The sequence below is a fragment of the Lepisosteus platostomus genome, chromosome 1 (assembly GCF_059453375.1).
Source record: "Lepisosteus platostomus isolate fLepPlt1 chromosome 1, fLepPlt1.hap1, whole genome shotgun sequence".
Lineage (NCBI taxonomy): Eukaryota > Metazoa > Chordata > Actinopteri > Semionotiformes > Lepisosteidae > Lepisosteus > Lepisosteus platostomus.
In genome coordinates this window covers 80811677-80828504 of record NC_142611.1, presented here as the reverse complement: position 1 = coordinate 80828504, position 16828 = coordinate 80811677, and the positions used below count along the sequence as shown (strand labels likewise).

The window sequence follows — 16828 nt, the reverse complement described above, 5'->3', positions numbered from 1 at the left end:
CACTAATTTTTATAGAATCCCATTTCCGCCAGTGAGGCCTCCATAGTACCCGGATGGTATAGTGCACGGTGGGCTTTTTAAAAATAGTTTTTATTTACGTAGACAGAATATGAAATAAGATACAGAAATAGGCACTTCACATCCAGAAGAATTCACAATTACAAAAGCTGAAACATACTTTTTACGTATTTCCATTGTATGTCCTTTTTTACTTAAAAAAGAAGGTCTTCTTTAGCTCAGCTGGCAAGACTCGGGTTCGAGCCAGTGCAGCGAGGCACGAACTAGGGTGGGAGCGGCGAGGGCACAAGCCCTAGAACCCGAATCCGTTACAATAACAAAAGGACAGACAATGAAATATGGCTATTTCGAAGTCACAAATGTGAGATATAAAGTCGGAATTCTGAGTTGCTAAGTCGGAATTCTGAGATACTAAGTCGGAATTCTGACTTACTAAGTCGCAATTCTGAGATACTAAGTCGCAATTCTGAGTTACTAAGTCAGAATTCTGAGATACTAAGTCGCAATTCTGAGATACTAAGTCGCAATTCTGAGTTACTAAGTCAGAATTCTGAGATACTAAGTCGGAATTCTGAGATACCATAGCGCGTTTTTTTTTACTCCCTGGCGGAAACGGGCTTCCATACAAAACGGCATTATACCTATACTTAAAACGCGTGGGAATACCGGCTTCCACAGTGATGAACTGATTTGCATTTTGTGTACTCCTGGTTTGCGGGTGACTTTGACCTTCAGTGTTTGCCAAAACCCAGTCTCCAAATTACAAGACTCCGACCCAGAAGAGCCCTTAAGGAAACAAATATACTTGTCCTCTCTTGACCTGTTTTGCTCGTTCTAGGAACTGCACCCGGAGGGCGGGATTAAGGCTTCCTGAGAATCAGACACGATGTATAAAAATATCGCAATCAAGCGCCCGGGCAGCACAGCTGAGCACCATGAACACAAGGATGGTAACCGAGATGCTGATCGCTGTCACAGTCCTCAGTACAGGTGAGTAGCAAGGTGATTTGTTTTGCTAGATCTACATGTGTGTATAGTCTCAAATTCAACCTCTTTTATTCGGTCGGACAAACGTTTATTTTAACAAATATCGTTTCGCCTAAAAGGTGTTAATCTGTAGTGGTCTGTTTCAGGCTGCATATTCAGAGCTTGTTTGCAAATAAGTGTGACAGAGTTGTGAATGTTAAGGTGAAACACCTTAGAAAGATAATCAATACATATGAGTCTATCGCACATTTTAATCAAATGCAAGTTATATTTATAAGAATAAGGTTGCCTGTTATTTAGGCAGGATTATATAGTTCCTTATGGAGGAGCCGGGCGAGCTGACAGCATCTCTGATGCTGCGGGATGCTCTGTTGCGCGGCACGCGCTGTGAGCCCAGTTCACGCGCGGAATGGCGAATTTCCCATAATAGAATACGCGCATACGCCACGTGCCAATCAAACAGGAACATTTCTCACGCATTTTGTTAGAGCACGTCTAGCACAACGTGAGGTCAACAAAAACAGAAACAGCAGATACCTAGAAAAAAAAAACAGTACAATTGTTCTCACAGTGTTGCGTAGGCTTGAATACACTGTTTTTTGTTCCCAAAACTTTTAACATCCAATAACACAAAAGAGAGGAAAAAAAGTATCCCAAAAAGATGAGTGAACAAAAACAACACACAAAATAAATACGCCGCCACAATAAGTTAAAAAATTCCAAGACATCAATTTTGTTCTTGTTTTTTGCTTTGTCATTTTCCAGGTTTTTAATGGAGTTCCCATAATATTGCATTCCGGCTTAAAGGCATTAAAGGAGGAAGTAGCGCAAACTTTGTAACTGACAGATTAATATTTAAATACATGTTTTCTGTATTACATTTTACAACATATAACATATCAAACTCCTTAAATCTAACATTCAAATTGTAATGCTTAAAGATAGAGTTTTGCAAGTCTATCCAAAGCAAAACCTGTGTGTATTGTACACAGGTGACAAAATGCGAGTTCTTTTTGCACACACATACTGTAAATCATCTTGTTCATATTTGAATCTAGAAAGTTGTAGTTTAGCGGATAAAACCGGTGAACAATTTTAAATGCAATTTCTTTAATCTTGTTTGTAATCGGGATTGCTTTGGTTTTACAAGCAATTGTTTACAGTCTTAAAGAAATTGTGCAAACTGTATTGATTTTAGAACAATACGGAAAAAATACTTCAAATGAGCAAGAATAGTAACGTTTTTAATTTATGCATCTGATGCTTTTTGTCTAAAGCGATTTACATTCATGCAGTCGGATATTCCACTGAACTATCTCAGCCACTGCTCTACACTGCTGTGCCAGCGGCGCTAGTACTCGGTACAGTACATTAATCACCGCACTGCACTGAACGCAAGGCGAATTTCCACTTTATCTCCTTTGGGAAATGATCAGTGCTAATCCGATCAGTACAGTACGTGTTGTATCGTGGGGATTTCCTGCCGGTTCCCGGGCTGTCACGCCGGGGTCTGACGCCCCTTCCTCCGTCTTGCAGCGAGCGGGTGCCGGTGGCCGAGGCGGCGGCGCGCCGGGGGGTCCGTGGAGACGGCGGAAATTGTGACCGAGCAGAGTTACCGGTCCGAGCCGGAGGTAAAAACAGAAAGAAGACGTTGTGCCTCTCGTTCAGTAATGCAGCATTACCTCGGAAATGTACTTTTATTTTGGCGTTTGAAAACGCGATGTATTAATTGGTGCGCCTTGTATGTCTTGACGCCTGGCGAGCAGGAGCGGTTTCCAGAGAGAGTCCGGCTGGCGATGTTCATCTCCGGACAGAACCACACTGTGCACCTTTTCAAGACTCGGTGAGCGCTCTTCTCCGCACGCCTCTCTGGGCCTCTCACACGGGTGGACAGGCCTGGGCAGCCTCCTAACAGCCCCCCTTCTGTCACTCCTGGTCTGCCTTACAGGAAGCCCACGGGCCCTGCATGACTGAAAGTTAGAAAGTTTTTTAAAAAAAGGTTCACCCAGCTCTCATTGCAATATCATGTATGTGAAAAGACCGGGTCAAAGAAGTGTACTGAGTCTCCGTCTGTCAGTACTGTGTGATGGGAGCCTTGGTTTTAATGGAGTAATGGTTTTAATGGCTCTCACTTCAGGCCCTCTTACAGTAAGACAGTCTGTTTTTGCTCGTGCCAACATAATTCATCTATATAGATAATAGAAACCAGAACCGATTAAATGAATCTCCAGGTATGGCCGTACCCGTTGGGTCAGAGTGCCGTGACTCTCTGTACAGAATCGAATGTGAGAAACTGCCTCAGCTCTTCTCCCTTTGAAGCATATCTCGGGAGTCTGAAACCCTGAACACCCAGACATTACCTAAACAAGTATCCGTTGTAGGTACAAAATAGCAGCTCTCTTGACAGATGGGCTATTTCATGAAGTTGTTTGGACAAGGTATAGTAAAGGCATTAAGTAGGCCTGTCACCTCATACAGATTGTTATCAAGCAGTGAGTGTGACTTTTCTGTAAATGGTAGAACTACAGTAAATGTATAGAAATCCCAGATTCAAACTATTGCTCAGTGGGTTAGGACTGTGTCTATGTGTTAAAATACACACAATACATTTCAGTTTCACCTCTGTGGTTTGGCCATACATGATAATGAAAGTGATATCAATAGGATTCGATATCAGCTGGGGAGATTACATTGAAAACAAGTAATTAAACTGTCCTGAATTACTATTCCACTGAAGTCTTTTAATAGCAGATGATTGGATTACAAAAGGGAAACCTTAGATAGAAATACTTCCTGTGTGCTGATCCCAGTACTTGGCTCGCCTGGTTTGGAAATGATACATGCAAAGGGTTGAAGTCCAGCAGGACTCAGGACTTGCTCTGCTTGTAAAACTGTACACATTCCTGGGCAATGCCAATCGATAAGAAAACCTGGTCAGGGATGTTCATTGAGAAGTTAGTCAGGAGCTCCTGTAGAGAATCGGCACAGCCGCTCTGTGGAGATCGGAGGAGCTGCAGTACAGAAGAAGCAGCACAGGGAGGAGAGAGGGGCTCACTGTCGTCTTTATAGCATTTCTCAGACACGGTCATGGAGCAGCTTCAGTCAGAGTAGCAGAGGTGAAGCAGAACAGGGATTGCGGTCTTCCCTCTGAAACGTTTGTTAATTAAAAACTCCACGTCCTGTGCCTGCATCCTCAGCAGTGAGTCCTGCACTTCCGTTGTCAGATTGTAGGACGACGCAGATGGCAGTGTTCCCAGGAAGAGCATTAGCAGACCAATAAAATATTCCTCATTACAGCTGGGCTCTGGAAGTGTCCTGCAAGACCTCACAAAGTATCAGTGGCTTTGACAGTCAAGATATCGAGATTACCAAGATACTTTCTAAAACATGCGTTCAGTGATTTTAGCAACGGTGTCCTCACAATGCAGGAGGATTAGAAGTGGTTCTGTATATCTTCATGGCTGCGCTATACTGTACTGGTGGAAGGAAACGTGAAAATGTGCTTGTTATTAATGAAAACAGTGAGAAGAATACCTTCAAACAGGACTGACACAATCGATGTGCAGCCTGTGAAACGCGTTTAAATGAAATATGATTATTGTGGCATGTTTAAATGCAACAAAATAGACAATTCTGTAGTCAGTAGTTCAAGTTGTACAGAGATTGGTTTAATAGATATTCTATTATATTAATTTACTATCAACTGATACACTAAAGATGTAACAAAATATCTCTACCAACACATCAATGTTCACACTAGCCCGCACCCCGTCTCATCACTAGTGAATATCTACAAATAGTTCAAGTAGGGAGCTGTGTCAGCAGGCATTAGCTGCAGAGGAACAAGTAAAGGTTTATTCCAGCTGAAAAGAAGGAAGAAAACACAATGTTTTTGCTGTAAAGCCTTCTTCAGGTGTGAGCTCACACCTGACACCTCACGCCTCACAGCTGAAGAAGTCGCCACGGCCGAAACGTTGTGTTTTCTTTCTTCTCTTTACAGCATGGAATATCTACAAATGTTTTATTAAGATTCTATAGATTCAATGAACTGATAGTAAACTGATGAGTGATAGGATATCTACGGAACTTTCATTATCAAGCTCTGTTCACAATTCAAACACATTGCATGTATATGAGAAAATACACCATACATGTTATTGAACAGTGTTAGAAAGGAGGTTTGATGAAGTTATGGTGATATGCTGCCCTGTGAATACCATGTCTTAGCACGGGGAAAAAAGAAAACAATTCTTGAGTCAGGAATAGAGTAATTCAGGGGCACATGATATACCAAGGAATTCATAATGTTAAACCACAGCACTGTGTGAGCAGAGGTGTTATTAAGCACACATTGTGTTCCTTTCAAAGGGATCTGCTGTCAGAGGGATACACTGAGCACTACTATGAGCGAGGGGACTTTGTGTCCGAGCGACATGACCACACGGTAGGAATTCTAATGGTATTGAACAGCTTCTGAGCTGGTTTTAAAATTTGTTCATTGTCAATGGTACCAGAGCTTCAGCAGCTGAGATTTCCTAATATGGTACACTATCCTGTCTCCTGGCTTATCTAAACCAGGAATTGGTTTTAATAATGTTTCTTAAATAACCTGCCAAGGAGATATTTGCAAGTTATAACTCCTACCAAATACACACATGTTTATGTTTGTTAAAGGTGAAATCTTGTATTGTCACTGCTTCTGGGTGAATCCTGGAGTTACTGTACCACTATCATCAGCACCGGACAAAAAAGCTTCACCCTAAACCTCATCTTAACTTTAATAACAGCTGTGACCATGTAAGTCATCCCAGGAAATTTTGGAGGCACTGGACACTATTACAAAGTGTCCGTCTAAAATTAAATTCAAAACTAAGAAGGAAGTCTGAAGCCCTGGGATTTTGCTGTTCCAGTAGGTGTGCTCGTCCTATTTCCTTTCTGTCCGATGTCTGTGTACGAAGCAGCCCTGCAGCAGCACCGGCACACAGTAATCACTGGCACCGCAGGGCAGGAACTGGAGGTCTGGTTCATAACCGTACCAACCTTGTGCCAAAGAGTCAGAGTCAGAAATCAAAGCGGTCTTAAAAAACAAATCTAGAGGCTTGAACCTGATGTGTGTGTGTGTGTGTGTTACCCAGAAACACTTAAGAGCGCCAGCCGGACGTTTGCTTGCGTTTGATCTGGTGTTTCAGAGGAAGTGGGCTCAGTGCTGTCTCTGTCCGCCCCCAGGATCATTGCTGCTACACCGGCTGGGTGGAGGGGGCTCGGGACTCCTCTGTCTCCCTGTGCTCCTGCCAGGGCTTCAGGTGAGTGGAGGGTGGGATGTGGAGCAGCCGGAGATCGGGTTGCTGCCAGAGGCGCCCTCGCCTGACTCCGCAGGGCGACAGACCGGGTTCCTGGCTTTGTTGTCATCCTCAAAATTTTCCCCGGAAGAGGATAAAAGCTATAATTATCCTCAGATTAGAAAAAAAAAGATACATGTGACTTTCATGCCAGAGCACTAAGGATGTGTATCAGTTCAGCAGAAAGCAGCACTTGTTTTCAGTATTTGTTTGACTTGGGCATTGTGCCGAATGCTTCTGCTGCAGAGTCGTGGGGGTGTGAGCCGCTCTGTGGTCTGCTACAGCTCCTGTGTTCATGTGTCCCTTCCAGTGGCTCTCTCAGGCTTGGGGAGCACAGCTACACAGTGACCCCGGAAACCGATGGGGGCCCCAGGCACACGCTCACCGGGACTCGCCTGAAAAGGAGGAAACGATCCAGGGACCCCTCTCCTACGCCCGGCACCGGACCCCCCCGTCCTGATGCTGTGAGTCTGCCTGCGCGGCTCACAGGCCGACAGAGCCGCTCACCCTGTCCGTTCTGTTGGAAACGTCAAAATATTGACAAATGAAAAGGAGGCCATTCAGCCCGTCCAGCAGATATGATTTATTTTCAGCACGTTTGTTCAGAACTAGTTCTGAACAGGAAAGGCAGTATTTCTGCTAATCCGTCCGAGGCCTGAGACATGAGCTGTGATGGATTGCCCCGCTGGGAGTGAAGTCAATACAGCGTGATGGAGTACAGAGGGGCTGCTCATGGCAGCCACCGCCTCAGTAAATGTACATAACCTCTTGTGCTCACGGCTACGTGACAGGTGCCATGATCGCAGGATTGTGTTTTCATTGCTTTTCTGCGGAGAGGAACAGCTTTAGCAGCTCGGCCTGGATGAGGACCCATCAAGTTGTTTAGTCAGAGCTCAGTGAGAGCTTTTGTTAAGCATGATCCACACCGATGAAATATTGTTCGTAGTTCACTGTGGTAGAGTTTGTCTGAAGTTACCCAACAGTGGCGGGAGACAGAGGGGCAGCGTGTAAACATAGGTGATCACATTCTTTGAGACTTTACCTCTCTTTATTTCTGCTCTGTAACATCATGCCAGAGTTAATTCTGATATCACTGCAGGGCTCGGACCAGAAGTGGGGTATTGAGCTGTTCCTGGTGGCTGACCATGAAGAGGTAAGTCTTTCTAAAGTGCCTGTATTAGTAGTATCCTGGCACCTCAGTAGTGTCCTCAGACCTCCCACTTTCCCAACCTCTAGCTTTTGGACTTTTAGGTGTCTCTCTTTCTTGGAAGAGTCATTCACACCTCATCAGTACTTTCTGTTACAAATAAATCCATTCACTACAGAAGACAGACCTTAGATTCTGACTGTCAGGTAGATGTTGCTGTTTTCAAGGAATGTTCATATACATTTTATCATGCTGAGTTTTCTTTGCATATATACAGTTTAATATACAATCAGTGCACACTGAAAGTGCTATGTTGTGTCTTCTGGATACTCCTTTGCCTTTGGGTTCGAAATAAGTGAAGAATATTGATGCAACACAGTGATTTATATAGAGGTGAAGGCAGTATGAGGTATATTATATAATAATAAAATTTATTTTATATAGCGCCTTTAAAGGTGGCTTCTCAAAGCTCTTTACAGAACGACAACAACAATAAAAAAATACACAGGATATGCACAATGAGAATGCACAATGAAAGGAGACAGTAGATGGAGGTACTGAATACGGTAGGAGCAGAGGGGTAAAGAATGGAACCAGTTCAGTAAAGGCTTTTCTGAAGAAGAGGGTTTTGAGTCTGGATTTGCAGGAGTTTAGAGAAGGTGACTCTCTGATATCCTTGGGGAGAGAGTTTCAGAGCTTGGGGGCATAACAGGAGAAGGCCCTGTCACCCATACAATGTAGACGGGCTCGGGGGACAGTAAGGAGGGCAGAATTTGAAGAGCGAAGGTTGCAAGGTGGGGAGCAGGGCGATAATAGTTCAGACAGGTATTGAGGTGCCAAGCCATGCAGAGCCTTATAGGTGAGCATGAGGATTTTAAAGTCCACACGGAACTTGACAGGAAGCCAGTGCAAGGACTCCAGTATAGGAGTAATGTCATCACTTGCACTAGACCTGGTCAGGATTCTGGCCGCTGAATTTTGGACATACTGGAGTTTGTTCAATGTGGATTTAGAAACCCCAGCAAGTAGAGCATTACATTAGTCAATTCAGGAGAACACAAATGTGTTGATCAGCTTTTCAGCCGCAGTTAGTGAGAACATAGGACCAAATATCACCCCCAGGTTTTTCAATTTAGATTGAAGTTCAAGTACAGTGAAGTTCAAACAGTATATTGTTTAATGTCCTGTGTTGATATAGAGGCGAAGGCAGAGCAGGGTAGATTGTTTAATGTCTGAGTGTTTAATCTGGACACAGATTCATGCTGGCTGATGCACATGGGTTTCTCTTTGCAGTTTCAAAGGCAGCATGGTGACAAGAGAAGGACCCAGTGGAAGCTGATAACGCTGGCACACCACCTGAAAGAGGTAGGGCATTACACCTCAGACAGGACCCCTCCCAGCTCCCGAGACATCTTCCAGGCGGCTCCTTCAGGATGGAGCAGCTCAGAGGAAGTTGTGCATCAGGGCTCACAGCGCCGCAATCAGTGAGGGCAAAACCAGGGCCTGTGTGAGCTAGAGGAGTCGAGTGGACATTAGGCATGTGACAGGCATGTTGCCTACAGCCAGGCCCTGCACAGGACTGTGTAGCTAATGGCAGAAAGATTCATCTTCTTCTGATAGCAGGTCGGTGCTCTTCGGATGTTTCGGTGCCTGTAGGGTGTGCGGGTGGTGTGGCGTATGGTGTCTAACCTTGTGTGTGTGTTTTCCCTGCTGTGTGGTGCTAGATCTACAGTCAAGTGGGCATCGACGTGTGGCTGGTGGGCACAGAGGTGTGGACAGAGGGGGACAAAGTCACTGTGGACTATTCCACCACCGAGACCCTGAAGAACTTCCTGCATTGGAGAGAGGAGGACCTGCTGCCCAGGGTGCCTCACGACAACGCCCAGCTCATCAGGTACAGAGCAGTGGTGGGTGACCCCTGCTGGACAAATATGGCATGTGCGTCAGACCAGCCGCTTAATACTGCTGGGAACAGGGAAGTTCCTCTTAAGCAGAAGTGCGGTTTACCCTCTTTTGAAGCACAGGGGTCCTGGTTAGTGTATTATGTATAATTGTCCTACTGGGGAGAAATCTGTGGAGTGGCTTAATCTTACCAAGAGCCTGGGATAATTACTACAATTACAGTTACAATTACAGTTATTAAACGATCACTCTAATGCTTCATGTGAGGCAGCTGGAGCCTGCGGCTGATTGGTCTTGGTAGGTCTGAAACTGGCTCTTTGTTGGAGGATCTCGGGGCTCTGAGCTCAGTCTGTTAAGACCAAAGCGCTGTGCAGTGCGATGCTCACAGGAAGGGCCTGCTGATTTGTGAATCTGACCGCACGTGTCTCCGGGGAGAGGGGCTGAGCCCCACTGTCTGGAATTAAACAGTGTTACATCCTGGAGTCCATTGGTCTCCCTCTGCCTGCGTGAGCCGGGGCAACGCCTGATGTGTCCTCCTCCTCTCTCTCCAGCGGCAGGAGGTTTAAAGGGAAAGTCCTGGGAGAAGGCCTCTTAGGGACCATGTGCTCCTCCAGCCAGAGTGGAGGACTGGCCCAGGTAAGACATGGCTTTATTACGGGGATGTCACAAATTGGGGTTGGCTTACCCTGGTCCCGGGGAGCCCCAGTCCTGCAGGGATTATGGGTCCCCCTTAAATCATCCATTTCCACACATGTGGAACTATTTCATTCTGACCCCTGAAGCGGGCGAGGTGTTTAATTATGTAACTTGGAGACAATTTGTAATGAAGACCCCTAGATCCTAAAGCTCTTTGGCCACTTAATTGAACCAATTAACTTCCTAAATTAATCCAACTGGTTTAAGTCTTTATAAATAGAAGGTTTACGGGTGACCTGCTGGACTACAGTGGCTCTATAGGACCACTTTGTATTATACAGAAAGATAGAATTACACGTACAGTAATATATGTCAGTCTGCGTGTCCACCTGTTTGTCTGTGCTCACATTACTGCACACTGACAGATCCATACACCTTTCTGTTTGCACAAAGATAACAGAGGTGTTAATTAATATTAATGATGATCGGCTGTTAATGTTACTCCTGTATTCGTAAGGTGTTTAATGGAAATTTGCTATTACTGACAATTTTTCTAAAAGAATAAAGAATGCATCAAACTTAAAATGCAACAAAGCCCCCTGTTTATTTTATAGATACAGGGCTTACGTAATTTTGCAGTTTATTTGAAAGTTTCTAGCCTGCAAAAAACGAAAGGAACGTTAAAGGAGGAATTTTTGGGAAATGCTTAAGATGCGCAACCTTTTTAATATGAAAGACAAAAATCCGACAATCTGGCGCTGCGTTGGCGTGGGACAGAGCTGTGTGCTGCCGGTGGTGACTGTCTCTCTGTGAACAGAGCCCTGGGGTCAGCGCCTGGGAGCTGGCCGAGATCGTGGCACACGAGATGGGGCACAATCTGGAGATGCACCACGACAACGAGCCGGGCAGGAGCTGCCAGTGCCCATCCTGGAGTGGCAAGTGCCTGCTCAGTGCGTTCACAGGGTAAGGGCCCTGGGTGACAGCTGTGAGAGCCGTGTTCCCGCTCTGCCCAGCAGTTTGTTTCAGTTGGTACCTAGAAGGACACTATAAAGAGGGATTGAAATGAGCCCGGGCGCTCGGCTGTCAGGGCTCGTTCAGGCCGCTGTCGAAATGACCAGCTGGAGCGGAGCTCTTGAGTCCACGCGTCACTAGGGCTAGTGCAAGAACGAACTCTGGGGCAGTGTTAGACTCTGCAGCCTTGTCACCTGCTCCTGTCCTGTAACTGATATTCTGCTGGCTGTAAAAGAAACTGGAAGAGCATCTTTTTGCTTCATTTCTTGGAAATAGAGTAACACTGTTGAGTACACAAAACAGTTTGTTAAACAATAAGTTACATGAAGTTTGATAATACAACCAAGAGTGATCTGGAACACAATCCAGAAGGTACTGGGGTCGCCGGTGGAGACTGAGGGGTACTGGGGTCACTGGTGGAGACTGAGGGGTACTGGGGGAGGGGGATTGGGGTCACTGGTGGAGACTGAGGGGTACTGGGGGAGGGGGATTGGGGTCACTGGTGGAGACTGAGGGGTACTGGGGGAGGGGGATTGGGGTCGCTGGTGGAGACTATCAGACACAGGCTCACACGACCGTTTCCTTTGCTGCATTTCCAGGTTAGGCCAGAGCACAGTGTTCAGTAACTGCAGTATTAGCTCTCTGAAGAGGTTCCTGGAGAAAGACAAGGCCTCCTGTCTGAAGAACCGGCCAGTCACATTCCTGGTAAGTTCCACTGTGACACAAACATACAGACACATGTTGCAGTAGGCCAGGCGCTGCTGAGCTGTCAGTAGGGAGCAAGGCATTTTTTCTGCTCTTCCCAGCCACCCTCACGTGAGATTCAGAACTAAATGTGAATTCTTAATGTGTGTAGATGAGAGAAGGTCAGTTATCTCACTTTTTTTGCCCAATTTAATTATTTATGTTCCCGACAGAGCACTTTATAAGGGAGGTAAAAGCCATAAACACACAGACTCCAAGAAAGAGCCAGGTCCTGCTAACTGATATGCCTTTCAGGGCTCTTTCAGTATATATAGTCCTGTTCAACTGTTTCCTCTCAATTGAATGTGGTTTAGGTCAATGTGCTCTGCATGAAACTAATTGAATACAAATACAATTCTTTGAGAAGGTTCTTTCAAATTCTGGACCTCGTAGCTAATGTGGTAAATGCTGAAATGATGCTGTGTCAGCTCTGGCATGGAGACCCTGCCTCTGCCTCAAATATCCAGGGGCCCGGGTTCGATTCCCATGTGGGTGTCTGTGTGTGTGGTGTCTGCATGCTCTCCCTGTGTTGCGATGGGTGTGCTGGTTTCCTCCCAGCTTTCAGAGGTGTGCAGGTTGGGGTGGGGGGTTGTCGGGAAGGAGTTATTCCCAGTATGACCAGTGACAGAACAGTGTGGTGGGCAAAACGGGGTCCTCTCGTTTGTAGTCATTTTGTTGTGAATAATTTAAAGATGAAAGATCTCTGCAGTATAAACATTCCGTTCTTGTCTAGACATGTACGACACAGAAATCTCCAGTTTGGAGATCTCCTGTGTGTTTGATAACCGGTCCAGCTGGCACATAATGTGAAAGTGGGCATAGCTTTGACATAAAGACCTAAATGGTGCCTCTATGTCTTTCCTCATCTACAGTATATCTGTGCACATAGTTGCTTTTCTACTTCAGACCACTAGAGGTCTTCGCTGCACCTTAAATAAGCAGGAAAGAGTCACGGCCTTCATGCTGACCTCATTATCATTAGGGTGCCCGGTGCCCCTGTTCTTCTGAAGCCCTAGCAAGAGGAAAGAGCTCTTTCCACCCTGTAGGCACCCACAACCCGGGCATGTACAGGGCAGTGACCTGAAGGGCTTGCTCACTGGGGGAATTAGATATTTGACATGAGCTTGGAGTCTAGCGTTAGTAGAGATCAGGTTTCAGGACTTGTACCTGGAAGGTTGCCGGATCAAATCCCAGGTTAGTCGATACTGTTGTACCTGTATTCAGTGTGTGTAGGTGGGTGCAAATGAAAGGTGCTTTAGGTAAGAGTGTTAACCACATAAATAAGAAATAATAAAGCATGCAAAAGCTGGTGTTCACTGGGGAAGGAGATTTGGTTTACTGCTGGAGGAGGGAAGGGAGGTCATGAATTAGGGATGTAGGGGTAAATTCAAACTGGGCGGCCCTGGTATGAAAAAGCAATGTACCTGCGAATCTATTTACTTGATCATGGATTACACTGCAATATTGGCCATACATTACCTGTGTCTTCTTCCTTGACTGACTGCTATCTGCCTTTGTTCTTTCAGGAGACAGATGACCTCACTAAGGTCTACAGACTCCCCCTCCTTGGTAAGAGAACTATACTCCCACTATTCTCAGCGTGCCCTTGTCCAGCACACATCACACTATTACTCCCCAGTATCTGTGGGGAGGAGACCAGTAATGGAACCAGTTCAGAGAGGGGGATTATTAGGAGGCCATGATTGGTAAGGGCCAATGGGAAATTCGGCCAGGACACCGGGGTTACCACAGAGAGTCAGGACCTCGGTTTTACATCTCACCCAAAGGATGGCACCTTTTTTCCAGTATAGTGTCCCCGTCACTATACTGGGCCATTAGGACCCACATGGACCACAGGGTGAGCGCCCCCCTGCTGGCCCCACTAAGACCTCTTCCAGCAGCAACCTTAGTTTTTCCCAGGAGGTCTCCCATCCAGGTACTGACCAGGCTCACACCTGCTGAGCTTCAGTGGGCTGTCGGTTGTGAGTTGCAGGGTGATATGGCTGCTGGCATATGACCTTCATGGTCACTCCCTTTTTAAATCTGTTCTTAGCCTGGGAAGAAAGGTGATGATAATCTAAAAGGAAAGCAGCTCCAGAATCTCCTGAAAACAAAGGACTTGTTCAGTTTTTAGCTCTGAAACAATTGTTGTGATAACATTTAAATCCTTCCTACATGATTTTTTTATAATTGTAATGTTCTAATTTTCATTTAAGTTTTAAAACTCAAGCCATTTATACAAGCAAACCTGTTTGGCACAATATGTAAGCCAGCAGACAGAAGCAGTTATTCCCTTATGTAATGATAATAAAAGATTAGCTGTGCTTTAAAAACCTGAACTGCAACATGTCGCCAAATTACTAGGACAGTTCTGACGACTGTAATGCAAGTACCCTGCAAGATCTCCCGTATAAACTATACAACCGCCCTGTAGATACCTCAGGCAATCCCACAGATCCTACTCCCAAAGTATATTGCAGCACTCTTGTATAATGAGGAATTTTACTGTTAAGAAATACTCCAAAATGGCCCTATCTGTGCTCATGCTTGTAAACTCCATACCCCACTCTTAGAATGCCATTCTCTGCACATTCCCTGAAGGTGTTATGCTAAGCCAGTGGAACTGTGCCTGATACCTTTAATAGAATCTGCTCCACTCTGATATACATTATATTCTCAGCATGCAGCAGCTGTACTCCCACCTACAGCTAACGCCCTGCTGTCCTTGACAGGAGACCCGAGGGCTGTTCTAGCCCAGGAAGAACCTGGCGCTGTCACCTTTAAGACACGCCACGCCCACTCTCTAACCCTCCTGCCCTCCCATCCCACACTCCTGCACTCTGCTGGCCCTCCAGTGCCCTCTGCCTCCCAAAGAGGAAGCTTTTCTCTGTTAGAGAGTGCTGGCGTTTGCCAAGCCAGAAGCAGGCTGCACTGAAGCGCGCCTGAGCGCCCCCCCCCGATGCTCTGGGAGAGGGCCGGGAGCTGACTGGCGTTGCCCTGTCTTTCCTCAGTGTGGGCGCTGTCGTTCCTGGTCCTGGCGGCGGCGCTGCTTTGCTCCACGCTGCTGGTGCAGAAGATCAGGGTGTACCGCTCGTCCTCGACCGCCACCCTGCTGCCCGAGGGTGGGGGCGCCCCGCTGAGCCCGGACCCGCCCACCCCCACGAGCGCCTTGTGCCGCGGTCACTGAGGCTCTGGCCTGACTGTGCCCGCCGCCGTCAGCGAGCAGGAGCGGTCTGCTGGAGGCCTCGTCCGTCCGCTGTGAAGGCTGTTCTCGGCCCTGCGCGGGGGGGGGCTCTCCAGAGAAGAGCCTGCCCGTGCTGCCGGAGAGTCAAAACCCCCATCACAGGCCGCGCGAGAGCACAAAGGAAAAGAGGTTCGCAACTTGACTGACGTGCCTGACACTGTGGAGACTGTCTTGGAGCTGCAGTACACTGCATGAGCTCTGGATAAGACGAGGTCTGAAAATCGCACCTGAAAAACAGTTTTGCACAAAAAATAAGACCAGGCTGTGAAACAGGATACAGACTGAATTTGTGTGAGAATCTGCAGAAGACTTCTGAACAAATACTGTGATCTTTTATTATACATTATTCTATTATTTTCTAAATTATTTTTTAAATAAGGCTAAATCTTTCTTTTTGAAAATGCACTTATCACCCTTCTTACATGGTGGAAGTCCCTGAATATGTGAACAGTTGAAATGAATAGTCAACTTTATCTATGCAAATAAAATGTGAATTTTTTTCTACAGTAAATATATATGTTTATGAAGGTAGAAGTTACACCCATTGTTTCAACTGTGAATTAGTATATTTGTTTAAGTTTCCAGATTCTGCCACCAGGAGGCATCACTCACACCATGCTCAGCTGTCTCCAAGGCCAGGTCCTAGAGAGCTCCCCACACACATTTTATGGGCTATCAAAACATTTCTTAAGATAGTGGACATCTATATGTAGTGATCAGTTAATTTCTTGGATTAAGTAATTCGGAAACTATCTGGGACGAAAATGCTGGTCACCTTTAGCCCTTAAGGGGTTAGAGCTCTCTAAATTCAACAGATTGCTTACTGAATTCATCTGTAATTCCCAGAAATGTCCAATCTTTAGCAACAGGTGACTTATAAGACTGACTGCTTTGGGGCTCTCCAGCACCAGGGTTGGAGACTGCTCCCACCTTTATCACAGTTTACAGAGCGTTACAGAGCTGTCGGATGTGTCAGATTGCCTACAGAGCCTCTCTGTATACTGTAGCAGTTGTGAGTGATGAAGGAAGAGGTATCCTCCTCTTCGGCAACAGCTGTAAACTTTGAGAATGCATTCAGAATGACTATGTGTGGGCTGCTTATATAATATAATTTATGAAGTAACTTGAGACTCAACGTGAGCTCTTGTACTGTGCTTTGCTTTCCACTGAGAGAGGGAAAACTGGTGTTTACTTGACTGTGAGTTACTGAAGCAGAGCACTTTTTAATTGTTTTAATAAAGTTATGCCTCCATCACACCACTAGGTGCAGTTTCCTCAAAGCACGGTGCAAATTGTATGTATAAAGTCAAGTTTGGGAGAGTTTTCACCGACAGATCATCAACTCTTTTGCTGAGTGGTGACACCAATTCAAGAACTCCATGTGGGATAAGACATCTCTCTTGGTTGGATCAGCATTCTCTGGACAATCACCCCTTTGTTATTGTCAGACTGTGTGCATGAAGAACAGACATACTGTCCCCTTGTACTCTATCAGTGTATGTTAGATCATAGATCAGTGTCTGGCTTTGGCTCTGAAACTGAACCTTGATTGAGTAACAGATATTTTGAATTATATAAGGAGAAAGACAGGCAGATGAGAGGCCATTCAGTTCATGTAACCTGTTTGGTAGTTACAGCACAAACCAAATGAACATGAGTATCTCAGCATCATGAAATGGTAGTTTGTTCCTGTTCCATAGTCCCAGACTTTTTGGCATAAAGCACCTCCAGTTCCTAGTTTTAATGTAATTTCCACTTGTTCCCTCTGGTCTGTGTTTGACTGTTTTTTTCTGATGACAT

At 45.7% G+C, this 16828-nt stretch overlaps 1 protein-coding gene across 1 annotated transcript; it reads left to right on the top strand.

The window, feature by feature from the left end:
* The first annotated feature begins 705 nt into the window (after window positions 1-705).
* Window positions 706-16285, top strand: LOC148679024 (disintegrin and metalloproteinase domain-containing protein 12-like). Its single transcript, XM_088638756.1, has 14 exons — window positions 706-1008; window positions 2542-2636; window positions 2772-2848; window positions 5374-5449; window positions 6232-6308; window positions 6655-6808; window positions 7444-7497; window positions 8785-8856; window positions 9216-9385; window positions 9945-10029; window positions 10847-10992; window positions 11640-11745; window positions 13311-13353; window positions 14796-16285. The coding sequence occupies exons 1-14, from the start codon at window positions 954-956 to the stop codon at window positions 14969-14971; spliced, it is 1386 nt and encodes a 461-aa protein (XP_088494882.1). The 5' UTR covers window positions 706-953; the 3' UTR covers window positions 14972-16285.
* The last annotated feature ends 543 nt before the right edge of the window (window positions 16286-16828 follow it).

Coding starts and splice junctions, on each gene's coding strand:
- LOC148679024 (XM_088638756.1), top strand. CDS start 954: ATGAACACAAGGATGGTAACCGAGATGCTGATCGCTGTCACAGTCCTC. Junction 5,450..6,231: donor CCGAGCGACATGACCACACG/GTAGGAATTCTA, acceptor GTCCGCCCCCAG/GATCATTGCTGCTACACCGG. Junction 6,809..7,443: donor GACCCCCCCGTCCTGATGCT/GTGAGTCTGCCT, acceptor ATATCACTGCAG/GGCTCGGACCAGAAGTGGGG.